At 40.3% G+C, this 15,239-nt stretch overlaps 1 protein-coding gene across 1 annotated transcript in view; it reads right to left on the bottom strand.

The window, feature by feature from the left end:
* Positions 1 to 15,239, bottom strand: part of LOC122162068 (titin-like) — a 236,491-nt gene that overhangs the window by 12,781 nt on the left and 208,471 nt on the right. Inside the window, exons 264-287 of the mRNA XM_042821962.1 lie at positions 14,896 to 15,192; positions 14,205 to 14,792; positions 13,806 to 14,108; positions 13,345 to 13,641; positions 12,598 to 12,885; positions 12,211 to 12,510; positions 11,807 to 12,109; positions 11,347 to 11,652; positions 9,480 to 11,246; positions 9,086 to 9,382; positions 8,475 to 8,762; positions 8,084 to 8,383; positions 5,906 to 7,972; positions 5,509 to 5,811; positions 5,122 to 5,427; positions 4,731 to 5,021; positions 4,265 to 4,564; positions 3,855 to 4,160; positions 3,300 to 3,605; positions 2,917 to 3,198; positions 1,690 to 2,283; positions 1,297 to 1,584; positions 884 to 1,183; positions 132 to 434 (exon numbers count right to left, since the gene is read on the bottom strand). Coding sequence (XP_042677896.1) covers positions 132 to 434; positions 884 to 1,183; positions 1,297 to 1,584; positions 1,690 to 2,283; positions 2,917 to 3,198; positions 3,300 to 3,605; positions 3,855 to 4,160; positions 4,265 to 4,564; positions 4,731 to 5,021; positions 5,122 to 5,427; positions 5,509 to 5,811; positions 5,906 to 7,972; positions 8,084 to 8,383; positions 8,475 to 8,762; positions 9,086 to 9,382; positions 9,480 to 11,246; positions 11,347 to 11,652; positions 11,807 to 12,109; positions 12,211 to 12,510; positions 12,598 to 12,885; positions 13,345 to 13,641; positions 13,806 to 14,108; positions 14,205 to 14,792; positions 14,896 to 15,192 — 10,980 coding nt within the window. The remainder of the gene's footprint in view (positions 1 to 131; positions 435 to 883; positions 1,184 to 1,296; positions 1,585 to 1,689; positions 2,284 to 2,916; positions 3,199 to 3,299; positions 3,606 to 3,854; positions 4,161 to 4,264; positions 4,565 to 4,730; positions 5,022 to 5,121; positions 5,428 to 5,508; positions 5,812 to 5,905; positions 7,973 to 8,083; positions 8,384 to 8,474; positions 8,763 to 9,085; positions 9,383 to 9,479; positions 11,247 to 11,346; positions 11,653 to 11,806; positions 12,110 to 12,210; positions 12,511 to 12,597; positions 12,886 to 13,344; positions 13,642 to 13,805; positions 14,109 to 14,204; positions 14,793 to 14,895; positions 15,193 to 15,239) is intronic.

Below are 15,239 nucleotides of genomic sequence, written 5' to 3'. Positions count from 1 at the left end.
TTGGTTCCTTCCAGTCAGAATCTCCTCTGCTGTTCATAAACATATGCAAATAAATTTTCAAATTACTAAAAAGAGTGACTTTCCGTTCCGTTCTGCCATAATATGCTTAATCTATGTAGGAAATTACTTACCAATTGGATCCCTGGCAACAACAGACTTGGAAGGACGACTGGGTTTCCCAGCACCTCTTGCATTGATTGCTGTGATGCGGTGTTCATATTCTAATCCTTCAACCAACCCAGTGGAACGGTAACGAGTCATAGTGACTGGAACTTTGTTTGCACGAATCCATCTATCTGCTCTAACTTCTTTGCGTTCCACAATATAACCAGTAATCTGAGAGTCACCATCGTCATCTGGAGGATGCCAAGTTAATGTCATACCATCTCGAGAGACATCAAACACTTCTGGAGTGCCAGGAGGGCCAGGGATACCTGTAAAAAGGAAACACAGACTTAGCGAAGAAAGCATCAATAATTTTACACAGAGAAATATACAATGTACTATGAATGATAATGTAGTATCAACATCGTATCAAACTCTTTTAAATCAAAAAATATCAAAGTACTTTACAACCTAGGCCAATGAAATAATCCTGCTTTTGTAAGGGGGTGTAAACCAAATTTTCTGTAATAGTAGATAGATAGCTAACAATAGATCTGAGCACAAAAAAGACCGTGCTTACTGTCCACATTCTCTGTGGTGCTTTTACAATACTTAAGTAAGCCTATGGATAGTGTTTTTCCCCAGTAACATACAAAGGCTACAGTGTACCACAGTGTATCCCATTATTTGGCAAAAGAAGGTGATTTAGGAAAATCATCTGTGTGTGGCTACATAAGCCATGTAAACGTGCATATTTTGTTCTTAAAGGTAGACTTACGAATTCTGCTCTTGCATTCTATAATCTCAGACTGCAGGTAAGATCCAATTCCAAAGCGGTTTGTAGCAGCCACACGGAACACGTATTCTGCACCTTCAACAAGCCTGGTGAACTTGTATGTTGTTCTGGTTACTGACTCTGAAACTGGCAGCCATCCAGGACGGTGAGCGTCACGCTGCTCTACCACATAGCCACTAAGTGTAGCTCCACCGTCCAGCTCAGGTGGCTCCCAGGAGATGGTTACATAATTTGAATCAATTTCATCAATTCGGATAGGTCCAACAGGTGGTCCAGGTTTGTCTATGAAAAATAAAATTAAAAGCCAAAAAATAATGTTGAGAGAAGAATCATATCGATGGGAGCAAAGTTCAGACAAATAAAGATCACGGATGATTACTTTCAGAAGTTCTTACCAAGGATTATAACTTTTATTGTATCAGTAACTGTTCCAGTTGTGTTCTTCAGTTCAAGTGTATACTCTCCAGTGTCATGAATGGTGGTCTCACGAACTGCCAGTTTAGCCATTTTGGCAGCAGCCTCCATTTTGATGCGTTCTGATTCTTTTAGTTTAGAACCAGCCAAGAACCAAGATGCAGCTGGAGGTGGCCGTCCTCCAATTGGAATAGCTAACTCAATGGGCTTGCCAGCAGGTACATGAATTGTCTTCTGAGGTATTCCGGCAAGGTCAATTGTCGGCAGAACTAAGAAAAGAAAGAAGTACATTGATTTTCTCAGAATATGTTTTATAAATCTTCCATTCACTTGGTGTCAGTTTCACACTGTTATTTTTAGCAGTAGATACTTACCTTTTTGGTCCTGTACTGTTACTGCTGTGACAATCTCTCGTGCTTCTGAAACACCCTTCTGATTCTGTGCTCTGACCCTGAACAAGTACTGTTCGCCTTCATTGAGAGAGATAATTGTATGTTCATAGACAGTAGGCTTTACTGTCACTACCTTCAACCATCTTTCTGTTCCAGCTTTGCTGGCCTCAATAACATAGCCAGTCAATCTGCTGCCACCATCATGTGGTGGTTTCTCCCAAGCAAGAGTAACAGTTGATTTGGTGATGTCAATCACTTCCAGTTTTTGTGGTGGCATAGGTACATCAGATACTAATACTGCGTCAGATGTCTCACAAGCTTCACCAATGCCATAAATATTTTCTGGCAGTACTCTGAAATAATACAAAGCTCCTTCCAGAAGTCCAGTAACTCTATAAAATGTCTTGCTGCATTTGGTAGTGACAGTCTTGTAAGCTCTCATGGAAGCTTCACGTTTCTCAATTATATAATTGCTGACAGGGGCTCCACCATCAATGGTTGGAATGTCCCAAGTAAGTGTTGCAGAATCTCTTGATACTTCCTTAATTCTCACTGCAGCTGGTGGACCGGGTGTATCTAAACCAAAAAGAAAATATTTTTTTTTCTTTGAGATCCCTTCCTCAGATTGAGTTCTGAATTAAAACAACAACAATAAATAATAACAATAACAGTAGGATTTCATTTATAAATGGGATTGTTTGGTCTGGAAAAGAGGAGGCTCACGGGAGACCTTATTGCTCTCTACCACTATGTGAAAGGAGGTAGATCATGGACTCTTGTTCCGGATAACAGCGATAGAATAAGAGGCAGTGGCTTTAAGTTGAGCCGGGGAGGTTCAGGTTGGATATTAGAAAAAATTTCTTCTCAGAAGCAGCGGTAATGCATTGGAACAGGCTGCTCAGGGAGTGGTGGAATCACTGTCCCACGAGATTCTCAAGAAAATAGTAGATGTGGCACTTAGGGACATGGGTTTAGAAGGCATGGTGGTGGGACTAGATGATTTCAGTGGTCTTTTCCCACCTTAATAATTCTACGACTGTAGCTCAGCTTTAGAACTTCATATTTTCCTCTATTTCTTTGACTTCTTCTCAAACAATTTCATGCTGTTTGAAACTACAAACTTCCTTTGGAAATGACTGAATTTCTTACTCCTCAGTAACATGCACCACAAGTAGTCTAATAACCATGTATAACTGTAGAATTACTTACCATACACTTTCACAGAAATAGTTGCTGATTTTTTTCCTGATTGATTTTCAGCTTCAATTACATACTTTCCAGCATCGTACCGATTAACTTTATCCACAATAAGTAGAGTGTAGCTGTCTGTAGTATCAATAATACCTCGACTTACAAGGTCAATACCCTGCTTGCTCCATGTGATTACAGGAGCAGGTCTACCCGACACAGAGACCATCAGACGCAGGGAACCACCAGCTCTCACTGTTACTGTCTTCCTCAGGTCATCAGCAAGCTCAAGCTCAGGTTTTTCTGATGAAGAGTACAAGAAACGTGAAATGAATTAATGTTTTAGTAGTTTTAAAAGAAAATAGAATTATTCTTTAAAATACACATTGAATTTTTCAAATTACCTATTCTTTCCACAGGTTCTATTTCTGCTGATGATTCACTAAATTCACTCATACCATTCACATTGGTAGCAGCAACTCTAAATTGGTATTTCTGGGTTGTTTTAAGACCAGTTACGGTGAACTCAGCATTCCTCAGAGTGGGAGTTGTATGTGGTCGGTACCACTGTTCAGTACCTTCTTCCTTCATCTCAAGAACGTAGCCTAAGATGTCAGCACCACCATCATATGTGGGCTTTGACCACGCTAAACTTATGCTGTGCATAGTAGTGTCCACAACTCTTGGAGCTGAAGGTGCTGCAGGAGTATCTTTGAAAAACAAGAAAATGTATTTCACGTTGGTTAAGGGAATATTTTACAGTTAAAAATAACTTATCAACAGTATAAACTGGGAAATGCATTTAAAATGAACTACAGCTTCTTCTAAATTTTTTCAAATACTGTCTAGATCAGTGAGTTCCTATGTCTTTCTGAGTATCCTAGTTGAAGCATGAATTTGGTTTTATGCTCCATTATTATAAGTAAAAGTTAAAATATATTTTAAATGTGGCAACTTACATGATGGTTCCTTGCATAACATATATTGTGAAGCTTCGCTAGGCTCACTGTTTCCAGCAGCATTCACTGCAGTGACACGGAACTGGTACTGACCACCTTCCATAAGACCAGTAACTTTCAGTCTGGTGTCATAAATAGTGTAATCTCTGTTCACTCGTGTCCAGCGCAGACTTTTCCTTTCACGTTTGTCTACAAGATAATCCTTAATCTCACTGCCACCATCTGATTCTGGTTTTGTCCACTGAATGATGATGTGTTCCTTGCCAACACTCACTTCTTCAGGAGTACCAGGCTGTGTTGGGATAGCTGTTGGTTTTAAAAATGAAGGGAAAAAAATTGTTTTACAAATTCTTTACCTATGACAGACATTCCACACATACTGACACAGAATGGAAGGTAGTAACACTCACTGAAAGCATTCCTGGCAATGATAGGTTCTGTTTCAAGTGGAACACCTGGCCCATATTTGTTGACACCTCTGACACGGAAGATGTACTCATTATTTTTAATAAGTTTTGTTACCACACATGATAATGTCTGGCATTCAGCCTCAACAATAACCCAGTGAAGTCTGCTGGTTTCACGCCTTTCTACAATGTAGTGAGTGATTTGTGCACCTCCATCCTCCTCAGGAATATTCCACGCCAGAGTGCACTTCTCTTCAGTTATCCTGCTTACTGTGATTTTTCCTGCGCATGGACCTGGTGAATCTGAGTAGAGGTAGAAATAAGCGTTATTATTAGCAACTAAGGAAAAATTCCTCACTCTTATTTTTACAGCAACACTTGTCTTTCTTGTTTAGTTTTTGGTTCTGTTGTTTGTTTGTTTTTTAATCTAATATACATTAAGCACAAATATTGATCACGAAAAACGTACCAAGCACTTTGACAAGAACAGAAATTTGCTTTGTCCCACTGGCATTTTTCACTGTTAGAGTATATTTTCCACTATCACTTCTGTCACAGAACTTGATAATTGCAATGGCTCGTTTGCTGGTGTACTGCAGAGATATCTTTTCACATAGGTCCAATTCCTTATCTCCTTTGGACCAGAAGACTTTTGGTTCTGGTTTCCCACCAATGGCCGCATCAAGAACAAGATCAGATCCAGCCCTAATGGTTACAACTTCTCCCTGCAACCTGGTATCGAGTTCAGCCTTTGGTGGTGCTGTCAGAGGAAAATAAATAAATAAATAAATTACAAATTAGAAGATGGTATTAAAAATGGAACGCCATGTACTTAGTTGTTCCAAATGAATATTTCTTACAGTATTCATCTTTGCAAATGACAGCACCGGTTGATTCAGATCCTTTGCTAATCACACCAGCTGCATTCTTTGCTAGAACACGGAATTCATATGCTTCATCTTCACCAAGAGCTGTCACTGTAAAGAAGTTTTCTGAGACTATGGTATAATTGCATTTCAGCCAGCGTCCATCACCAGATTCATTATATGGTTTCCGCTCAATGATGTATCCAATAACTTTACTTCCACCATCGTAAAGTGGTGGTGACCAGCTCAGGGACACTGTAGATCTGGTGACATCTGTCACTTCTGGCCTTCCTGGTGGATCTGGAGGAATAAAACAGAAAATGAGAAATGCCATTCTATTTTAACTTAATATACAAAACAACTATTGAAAATAATACTTACCAACTGGATTTTGAGCCACTACAGGTCTGGAAGCTTCACTAGCTTTGCTAACACCTGCAGCATTTAGAGCATAGGTTCTGAATTGATATTCTAGCCCTTCCACCAGCCCAGTGATTTTGAAGTTGCATTCACAGCATGGCACTTTATTTTCCTTCACCCAAAGGATGGTGTTGCGCTCTTTCTTTTCAACCCAGTATCCAATGACTTTGCTGCCACCATCATGATAGGGTTCCTCCCAACGAATTGCCATTGCATTTGCAGACACGGAATAGACTTCTGGCCTTGAAGGTGGGCTTGGTGGGACTAAACACAAATGGGAGGTTGGGAAAATATTAGTTATTAAAAATATAACAGCCAGAAGAGAACAACAACTTAAAAGTAAAAATGTTTCACTTACCAAATGGATGTTCAGCAACTACAGTTTTTGATTCAAGGGGTTTGCTGACTCCAAATCTGTTTTCTGAGCTTACTCGAAAACTGTACTCCTGGTATTTTGTGAGACGGGTGACTTTGATCTGTGTACGTTTTACACTCGAATTTACCAGCTGCCATGCTGTTGTGCCAGATTCACGTTTCTCTACAATGTAGTTTGTAATATCACTGCCACCATCGTCTTCAGGTTCTTTCCAGGTCAACACACAGGATTCAGCAGAGACCGATGATATTTCAATTGGGCCAGTGACTGGACCTGGCCGTCCTATGACTACCACTGTGACCGTGAATGTTTTCACGCCAGCAGTGTTTTCAAGCGTGAGGTAGTATTTCCCAGAGTCGCCTCTCATACTGTCCTTTACAGTCAGTGTGGTTCTGTCTTTCGTTGTCTTGATGGTAACTCTCTCAGTTTCCTTCAGCCTCATCTCCTCAAGTTTCCATGTCACTTTTGGAGCTGGGCGGCCACTAATTGGTATATCAATAGTAAAAGTGCTTCCAGCCTTGCATGTTATGAGTTGTCTGCTTATTTCACTGAGATCTGCTGTTGGTTCAATCTGTGGCTCTTTAATAATAACAGAAGAGAAAGCTTCTCTTGGCTCACTGTAGCCAGCATCGTTCTTTGCCTTGACCCGGAACTCATATTCAGTGTTTTCCACAAGGCCTTCAACAGTGAAAGTAAGTTGCTTGGTTTGACCAGCTGGAATCCATTTGTCAGAGCCTTTCTGCTTCATTTCAAGAAGGTACCCAGTAACACGACTACCACCATCATGGTCAGGTTTAAGCCAAGCTAAAACTACAGAAGATTTGGTAGTATCAACAATATCTAATCTCTTAGGTGGTGCAGGTTCTTCAGTGGCTACAATTGGTTCCGTCAACTCACAAGGTTCACCTACGCCATATTCATTTTCTGCTGACACTCGGTAGTAATATGGAACACCTTCTGCCAGATCAGTGACCTTAAAGATTTGTCGAGTGCATTTTGAACTCACCACTTGCCAGCTACGACGGCTTGCTTCCCGTTTTTCCACAATGTAGTGATGAATACGTGAACCTCCATCCAGTACAGGAGCATCCCACATTAAAGTAATAGATCCTCGGGTCACATCCTTAAATGTAATAGGACCAGGTGGACCAGGAGTGTCCAACACCTTGACAGTAAATGTAATTGACTTACTTCCACTGTTGTTTTCCACAGTAAAGACATATTTGCCAGCATCGTTTCTATTGCATTCCTCCACAGTCAATGTGCTAAATGAGTCAGTGGTTTGAATGTCAGCACGCAAGTTCAGATTTGCATCTGCTTTGGACCACACAGCAGTAGGAACAGGCCTTCCAGAGAAGGCAATAAATAGGCGAATACTTGCACCTGCTCTCACAATGTGAGTCTGCTTGAAGTTTGCATCAATGTCAATTTCAGGTGCAGAAAGCCTGTCTACAGTTTGGACTGATGCAGGAACTTCACAGCTTTCTCCTTTGCCAGCACCATTGACTGCACTCACTCTGAATTTATAGTGTTCTCCTGCCTCCAGATCAACCACGGTATATTTAGTAGCAAGAACAGTCTCTGCATTGACTTTCTGCCATGTTTCTAGATCAGCTTTGCACATCTCAATAATGTATCCAATTATTTCCATACCGCCATCAAAAACTGGTTTGGTCCACTCTAAGCTTACACTAGTCTTTGATGTATCCGTCACCCTTACGACATTAGGTGCACTAGGTGGGCTAACTGGTTCTCTGCATTTAATTAGCTTTGAAACATCACTTGGAGGTCCAACTCCTGCAGCATTTTCAGCCATGACATGGAATTCATATTCATTGCCTTCAATAAGGCCAGTTACTCTGTATCTGTTCTCAGCAATGGGCCTCTTACTGATCACTTTAACCCAGCGCATGCTCTTCTTTTCTCTCCTTTCTAGAATATATTCATTTATCTCACTTCCACCATCTGACTTCGGTCTTGCCCATGTCAGAGTGATACTGTCTCCTGTTACGTTAGTGGGCTCTGGTGTTCCTGGGGCATCAGGAAGAGCTAAAAAAAAAAAAGAAAAAAGAAAAAAGAAAAAAAGGAAAAGAAAAACATAATTAGAAATAGAAGATTGTAACTCTACAGTTATTTCCACAGAATGAGATGGAAACTTACTGTAAGGTATTTGTGCTACAACTGGATCAGACTCCAATGGTCTGCCAACTCCAAATTTGTTTACTGCAGAGACACGGAACTGGTACTCATTGCCTTTAATTAATTTAAGTGCAGTGTAGCTGCAAGCTTCACACTTGTCATCAACTAATGCCCATGCAATCCTGCTGGTTTCACGCTTTTCAATGATGTAATGGGAAATAGAAGCACAACCATCATTAGCAGGAGGCTCCCACCATAATGTCACTTTTTCTCCAGTGATGTTTGTGAATCGTATTGGTCCACCGACTTTTCCTGGCGTGTCTGCAAAATAAAAAGTTTGGAATTTTAATTTATTGGCACTTAGGTAAAATATTGGTATAAAAAGTTGTACTAAAAGCATTTGGTGTGATACCTTGTATTCTGAATGTAATATCTTCTCGTTTAGTGCCTGATGCATTTTTGGCTTCTACTGTGTACACTCCACGATGATCCCGGGTAGCATCTCTAATGAAGATTGTGCTATATCCAATACCTGTAGTTATTTCTATACTCATTGTTTTTTCAATCTCCTTGCCATCCTTAAACCATGTCACCTTAGGTACTGGACGTCCTTTAATTAAAGCTTTAAGTCTAATGCTCTCTCCAGCTTTAACAGTTAGGCCTTCAAAGTGCTCAGGGCCAAATTCAATTGTTGGAGCAACTGAAAAAGGAAAATATAGTCTTCTTAACTCAGTAAATATAAAACATTGTTATATACAGAATTACAAACTATAAGCTTATTTTTCCTGTTAGCAACATTCTACAACAGGTGAAAAAGACTATTGTATGTTGTTACTCTAATGTAGCAATGATTACACATGTCTGTCAGGTTTGGGTCCTCCATTTAGTTCCTCCTATGCTGGAGCATGATTCTGAGTTGAGTGGAAGGGCAGTCAAACATTCCCCCCCCCCCCCCGTGACCTCCCATCTTCCACAAGGTCTACTTGGCTCCAGTATTCAAACAATTATGTTAAGAAATCTTACCATTTTCATCTCTGGTCATGATATAGCCTGAAGACTGTGAAGGTGGGCTGATGGTACCAACAGCATTTCTTGCAAGCACTCTGAATTCATATCGATCACCTGGACTAAGTCCTGTAACTGTATATTGGCATTCACTGACATCAGTAAAGTTACATCTCAGCCACCGGTCTTCACTTCCTTGCCGCTTCTCAATACTGTAGGCCACAATCTTACTGCCTCCATCACGCAGTGGGGGGGTCCATTTAAGAGTGACTGTTTCTCTGGTGACATCAATGTAATCAGGAGTACCAGGTGGATCTGAAAGGGGGGAAAAACAATGAAGAATTATTTTTTATTACTGTTCACCATAATCTAGAACACTAGAATTTTGGGGGATGACTGGTCATTCACTCACCTACTGGAGAGACTGCCAAAGTAAACTTGCTTGGCTCGCTGGCTCGGCTTAGACCGGCAGTGTTTTCTGCATACACTTGGAACTGATAATCCAGACCCTCAACTAGCCCAGTAATCCTGTATTCTCTGCTAGATATTAATGCAACATTAACCTTCTGCCACAAAATACTGTTTCTCTCCTTCTTTTCAACGTGGTAGCCAATGATTTCTGAACCGCCATCATAAGCAGGAGCATCCCACGCTATGGTCATTCCATCAGCAGTTACATTGTATACAACAGGCTTGCCAGGTGCACCTGGTGTTCTGAATTGATGCTTTGCCACAACATCTGCTGAGACAAGAGGTGGGCTTACTCCGTATCTGTTTTCTGCACGGACTCTAAACTGATATTCAGTGTCTTTAACGAGGTTTGGTACTTTGAAAGTTGTTCTAGCAGCACTCGAGCACACCAGCTTCCAGTTCATTTGAGAAGTTTCTCTTTTCTCAATACTGTAGCCAGTAATTTCACCTCCCCCATCATCTTCAGGAGCTTCCCATGACAAAACTACACTATCTGCTTTGACTTCATCTAGTCTTAAGGGTCCTTTTGGCTTAGATGGTGGACCAAGAGTGATGACAGTGATTGTAAATGTTTTTCTGGAGACAACATTATCAAGAATCAAAGTATATTTGCCACCATGCTCCTTTTTCACATTCTTGATACTTAAGCTTATCTTGTTTTCAGTTTTCTTGAAACGAAGATGTTCAGTTTCTTTAAGAGGGAGGTTGTCCTTCAGCCAGCTCATTGATGGTTTAGGTTTACCCTTATAGGGCAGTTCAATGTGAAGGTTATGCCCAATTCGCACAGTGATTTGACCTCCAGGAATGTCAGAAAGGTCAGCTTCTGGTGTTATTATATATTCTTTCACTGTAATGGGTCCCACAGTAACACCATCACTCATGCCTTTTTCATTTTTTGCAAAGACTCTGAATTCCATGACAGACAGCTCTTTAAGTCTTTCAACTTCAAATTCACAGCTCTTGCTTGTGCCTGCGTATGTCCATTCCTTTTCTTCCTGCAGTTTCTTTTCAATAATGTAGTCTGATATAATGCTACCACCATCATAGTCCGGTTTGCTCCAATGCAATTTAACAGAAGTTTTTGTAGAATCTTTCATGGCAAGGTCTTTTATAGGTCCTGGTACATCTGCAGCTTTCACTGGTTCAGATGTCTCACAAGGCTCACCCAGTCCAATTTCATTTTCAGCAAGAACACGGAAGAAGAACGCAGTCTTTTCTGACAGGTTAGTTAGCTTAAAGGTAGTTTGAGAACACTTTGTTGTTACAGTTGACCAGGCCCTCTTTGTAGCATCTCTTTTTTCAACAACATAATTTGTTATTTCAGAACCACCATTAATGAGAGGTGGCTCCCATACCAGTGTAACTGTGCCACGAGAAACATGCTTAAGCTGCAGCTTCTGGCAGGCAGATGGTGTGTCAAGTACCTTCACATTCACAAATGATGATTTGGGTTCTCCAACTCCATTTTCAATTGTAAGAACATATTTTCCTGTGTCATCTCGGGTAACTTGAGGAATAGAAAGTAATGTTGATGATTCTGTATTCTGGATGATATATTTTTCATCAGTTCCGAGATTTTTGTCACCCTTTCTCCATGTGACTGTTGGAGGAGGTCTTCCTTTGAATGGAATCATTATTTCCACATCTTCACCTGCTTTAGCAATGATAGAGGTCCGGAGGGCAACATCCAGATCAATCTCTGGTGCCACTGTGGAAATAGATAAAAATGAATAATGCATATTTGGAAGGTAAAATAAAAAAAGGTCTGAAAAATAAAACCACAGAAAAGTTATGGAAAGGTACAGTACCGAGAATATCTTTAGCTTGAACAGGCTCTGTCATTTCAATAGGCTCTCCTTGTCCAGCACAATTTATAGCAGAGACGCGGAAATAATAATTAATGCTTGGCTGAAGGTGGGAGACAACATATTCAGTTGTTCTCACTTCTCCCTTAGAGCTAACTACAGTCCATTCTTGCTCTTCACCTTCCCTTTTCTCAACCACATAGCTGGTAATTGGGCTTCCTCCATCATAAGTAGGTTTAATCCAGCCAAGGGTGACAGATGTCTTAGTTGTATCCACAACCTTCAATTTTGTTGGTGAGCCTGGCTTATCTGTGACAGTTTAAGAAAAGAAAGTCAGAAACCATACTACAAGTAATCATAAAAAGGAATAAAATATCCTGCAGTTACACTGCCGCAAGCCATCTTAATTGCTTGCTGCCTATTGATCTCTAACCAATTACACATATTGCACGTTGTTTCTTACCAACAGGATCTACAGCTTTGTAGAAGTCAGATGCTTCACAGAATGGACCTTGTCCAGCCGCATTGACAGCACAGACTCGGAAATGATATTCACTGTTTTCAGTCAGACCTGTTACTTTCTGTCTGGTGTCACGAATGGTTTCCTTAGTAACCTTGAACCAGCTAAGACTCTTCTTGTCACGCTTCTCAAGAAAATATCCTGATATTTCACTACCTCCATCAACAGTGGGCCTACTCCAGACAACAGTCATAGAATTCTTGGTTATCATTGTGACTTCTGGTACACCAGGTGGTCCAGGTGCAACTAAATTTAAAAAAATATACATATATGTCAGTAGGTGAACAATATATGCAAATACCAGATAGGATGATTCAGTTCTATTACTGATGTTATATGGTTCTTACCAAATGAGTTTTTGGCTATAACTGGTTCAGACTCCAAGGAATCACCAACTCCAAACTTGTTCACACCACGGACACGGAACACATATTCATTTCCTTTGACAAGTTTTGTTGTAGTTATAATACACCCCTCCTCTTTCTCAGAAACTAAAGACCATACAACACGACTTGTCTCCCGCTTTTCAACAACATAGTGTGTTACAGGTGCACCACCATCATCTGCTGGAGGGTCCCACATTATTGTGATCTTTTCTGCAGTGACTGTCTTAAACTGTATTGGTCCAGTTGGGGGTCCAGGTTTGTCTGTATAAAATGCCAAAAACAAGGTGTTAAGCATTTTTTCGTAGATTATTGTTTAACAGTGTTACACAGTAATTTCTCAAGACATACCGAGTATCTGTAATCGCACATGGGCAGAGGCTGATCCCATGGCATTCTTCAGTTTTAGTTCATAGGTGCCACTGTTAAGTCGAGTTGCATCCTTGATGAGTATAGAAGCAAATTCTGTTGTGTTCTCGATAGACAGTAGTGAACTGCTTTGCAGCTCATTGCCATTTTTGAACCATTCAATTGTTGGTATAGGCTTTCCTGAAATGCCTAGTTTTAGCTTAATAGAAGTTCCTGCTTTGTATTTCACTACTTCTGTATATTCTGGCGGCACATCGATTTCAGGTGCACCTTAAGAAAAAATAAGAATAAAAAACAAAACAGTTAAGACTTGTCTTTAATAAAAGTGAAAATAAGCAATACTTTTTCTAAGCTAACAGTTACAAGCATTTTACAGATATTGATTGAAGCTAGCATGAGTAATTTAAATCAGAAAGTTGGAATGAGTTACAACACTACCAAAAAAAAAAAAAGGAAAGAAAGAAAAAAAAAAAGGCAACTATGTGTTATAAATATCACTTTGGCCATGGGACATGGGCTTACTTCTGTCGTTGAAAGAATCAACATGCCACAACTCAAACAAATGCAGATACAGCCAAAGATGTTAATTACAATCATGCTCAAAAAGTTCGCCATCATTCAAGTTTATCAAGACAAGTTAGCTTTCTGTATTAAAAAGGCTATGGTTCTACAAAACAGCACTGACTTTAAGAAGCACATAAAACTGTTATATCATTGCAAAACACTTACCATATGTATCAACACAGGTAACAGGACCCACAACATCTGATGGATTACTAATGGAACCAATAGCATTCTTGGCAAAGACTCGGAATTCATACTGGGAATTCTGTGTCAGACCAGATACTGTGAACTGAGTCTCAATAACATTGGTGAAACTAGCTTTTGACCATCTGCCATCTGGTAGATCACGTTTTTCTACAATGTATCCAGTGATCTTGCTACCACCATCAAATGCTGGCTTCTGCCATGACAAAGTAATAGCAGTCTTGGAAATATCTGAGACACGAACATTTCTTGGTGGTTCTGTGATGGAAAACATGAAAATATTGCAAATGAATAACAATCTTTATAATAATACTAACAAATGTTTTGGGTATTAGCTTACTCCACAAGAAAGAATACCACAGGGGAAAAGGAAAAGCACTATTTCAGTGGTTGGGTTTCTTTATTTTCTACGGAATACATACCACAAGCATCAATTGCAAGGACCGGATCAGAAGGATGACTTGCTTTTCCAACACCAGCTGCATTTTCAGCATAAACTCTAAATTCATAGATAAGGCCGGCACTGATGGTGGTGACTTTAAAGTGAGTTGTGCGAATGAGGGTCTTGTTAGCCTTCTGCCATAATATGCTATTCCTGTCCTTCATTTCCAAGTGGTATCCAATGACAGGGCTGCCACCATTAGTGACTGGTTCGTGCCATCCGACTGTAATACTCTCTCGGGTGACGCTAGTGACCCATGGTGTGGAAGGAGGACCAGGGGTAGCTGATGATATTAAAAGAAGCGATTGTTAACAAAATGAGCCTTTCAACATCTGAACATTAGAATTCTGATCTGCTGTGTGAGAAGAGCATTACTTACTGTAAGGAAGTTTGACAACTACACATTGTGAGTCAACGTGATCACTGATGCCAAAGCGGTTCTCAGCTTTGATGCGGAATTGGTATTCTTCTCCTGTTGTGAGTTTCATGACTTTAATAACAGTTCTAGCAACGGTTGCAGAGACCTCAGACCAGGCAGCGGTACTTGTTTCTCTTTTCAGTACAATATAGTTGGTAACTTGACTTCCGCCATCATAAGCTGGTGGCTGCCATCTGAGTGTTACACTCTCCTCAGTGATATCACTAAGGACAACAGGACCAACAGGAGGACCTGGTCTATCCAGCACAACAATATTAACGAATGACTTTGTGGTGCCACTCGAATTAGCAGCAGTGATATCATATCTGCCAGCATCAGCAGCCACGCTTTCTTTAAGGTTAACAATGAAACTTTCTGCTGTCGTTTCTGTGTGAAATCTCAAGGTGGGTTTGATTGGTGCGCCATCTCTAGACAATGTCACCTTTGGCAATGGTTTTCCAGAAACTGGAATTTCAACTTTCAGGTTTGAACCTGCCCGAACATACACAGTGTTGTGAGGGAAGCCCTTCATGTCAATCTCAGGAGATTCTGAAAACAAAAACATTTTCAAATAATTAAAAAATGCTATCTATTCTAAAATATGAATTCAATTTAATGCATATTGACTTTTGTCTCATGACAGCCGGCTTACCTAATTGTTCTTTAATTGTAACAGGAAGAAGTAGTTCCTTAGGATCACTTAACCCTGCTTGGTTTTCTGCAGACACTCTGAAGAAATAGTCAACATTCTCCTTAAGACCGTGGACAACATGATGAGTTGTCTTTACAACTGCACACTTAACCCATTTCTGCTGTCCTTTCTCAAGAGCCTCAATGAGGTAGCTCACAATTCTGCTTCCACCATCGTGTTCTGGTTTTAGCCATGACAGAGAAACACTGTCCTTTGTGACGTTTGTCACTCCAAGTTTTTCTGGAGGGCTGGGTTTTTCTGAGAAAAAAAAGTTCAACAGGTTAAGCAACAAGAAATTATTCCTT

The sequence above is a fragment of the Centrocercus urophasianus genome, unplaced genomic scaffold (genome assembly GCF_019232065.1).
Source record: "Centrocercus urophasianus isolate 14NV4802_14NV808 unplaced genomic scaffold, USGS_Curo_1.0 seq_20, whole genome shotgun sequence".
In the NCBI taxonomy this organism is placed as follows: domain Eukaryota; kingdom Metazoa; phylum Chordata; class Aves; order Galliformes; family Phasianidae; genus Centrocercus; species Centrocercus urophasianus.
This window is presented reverse-complemented; position numbering and strand designations above follow the sequence as displayed.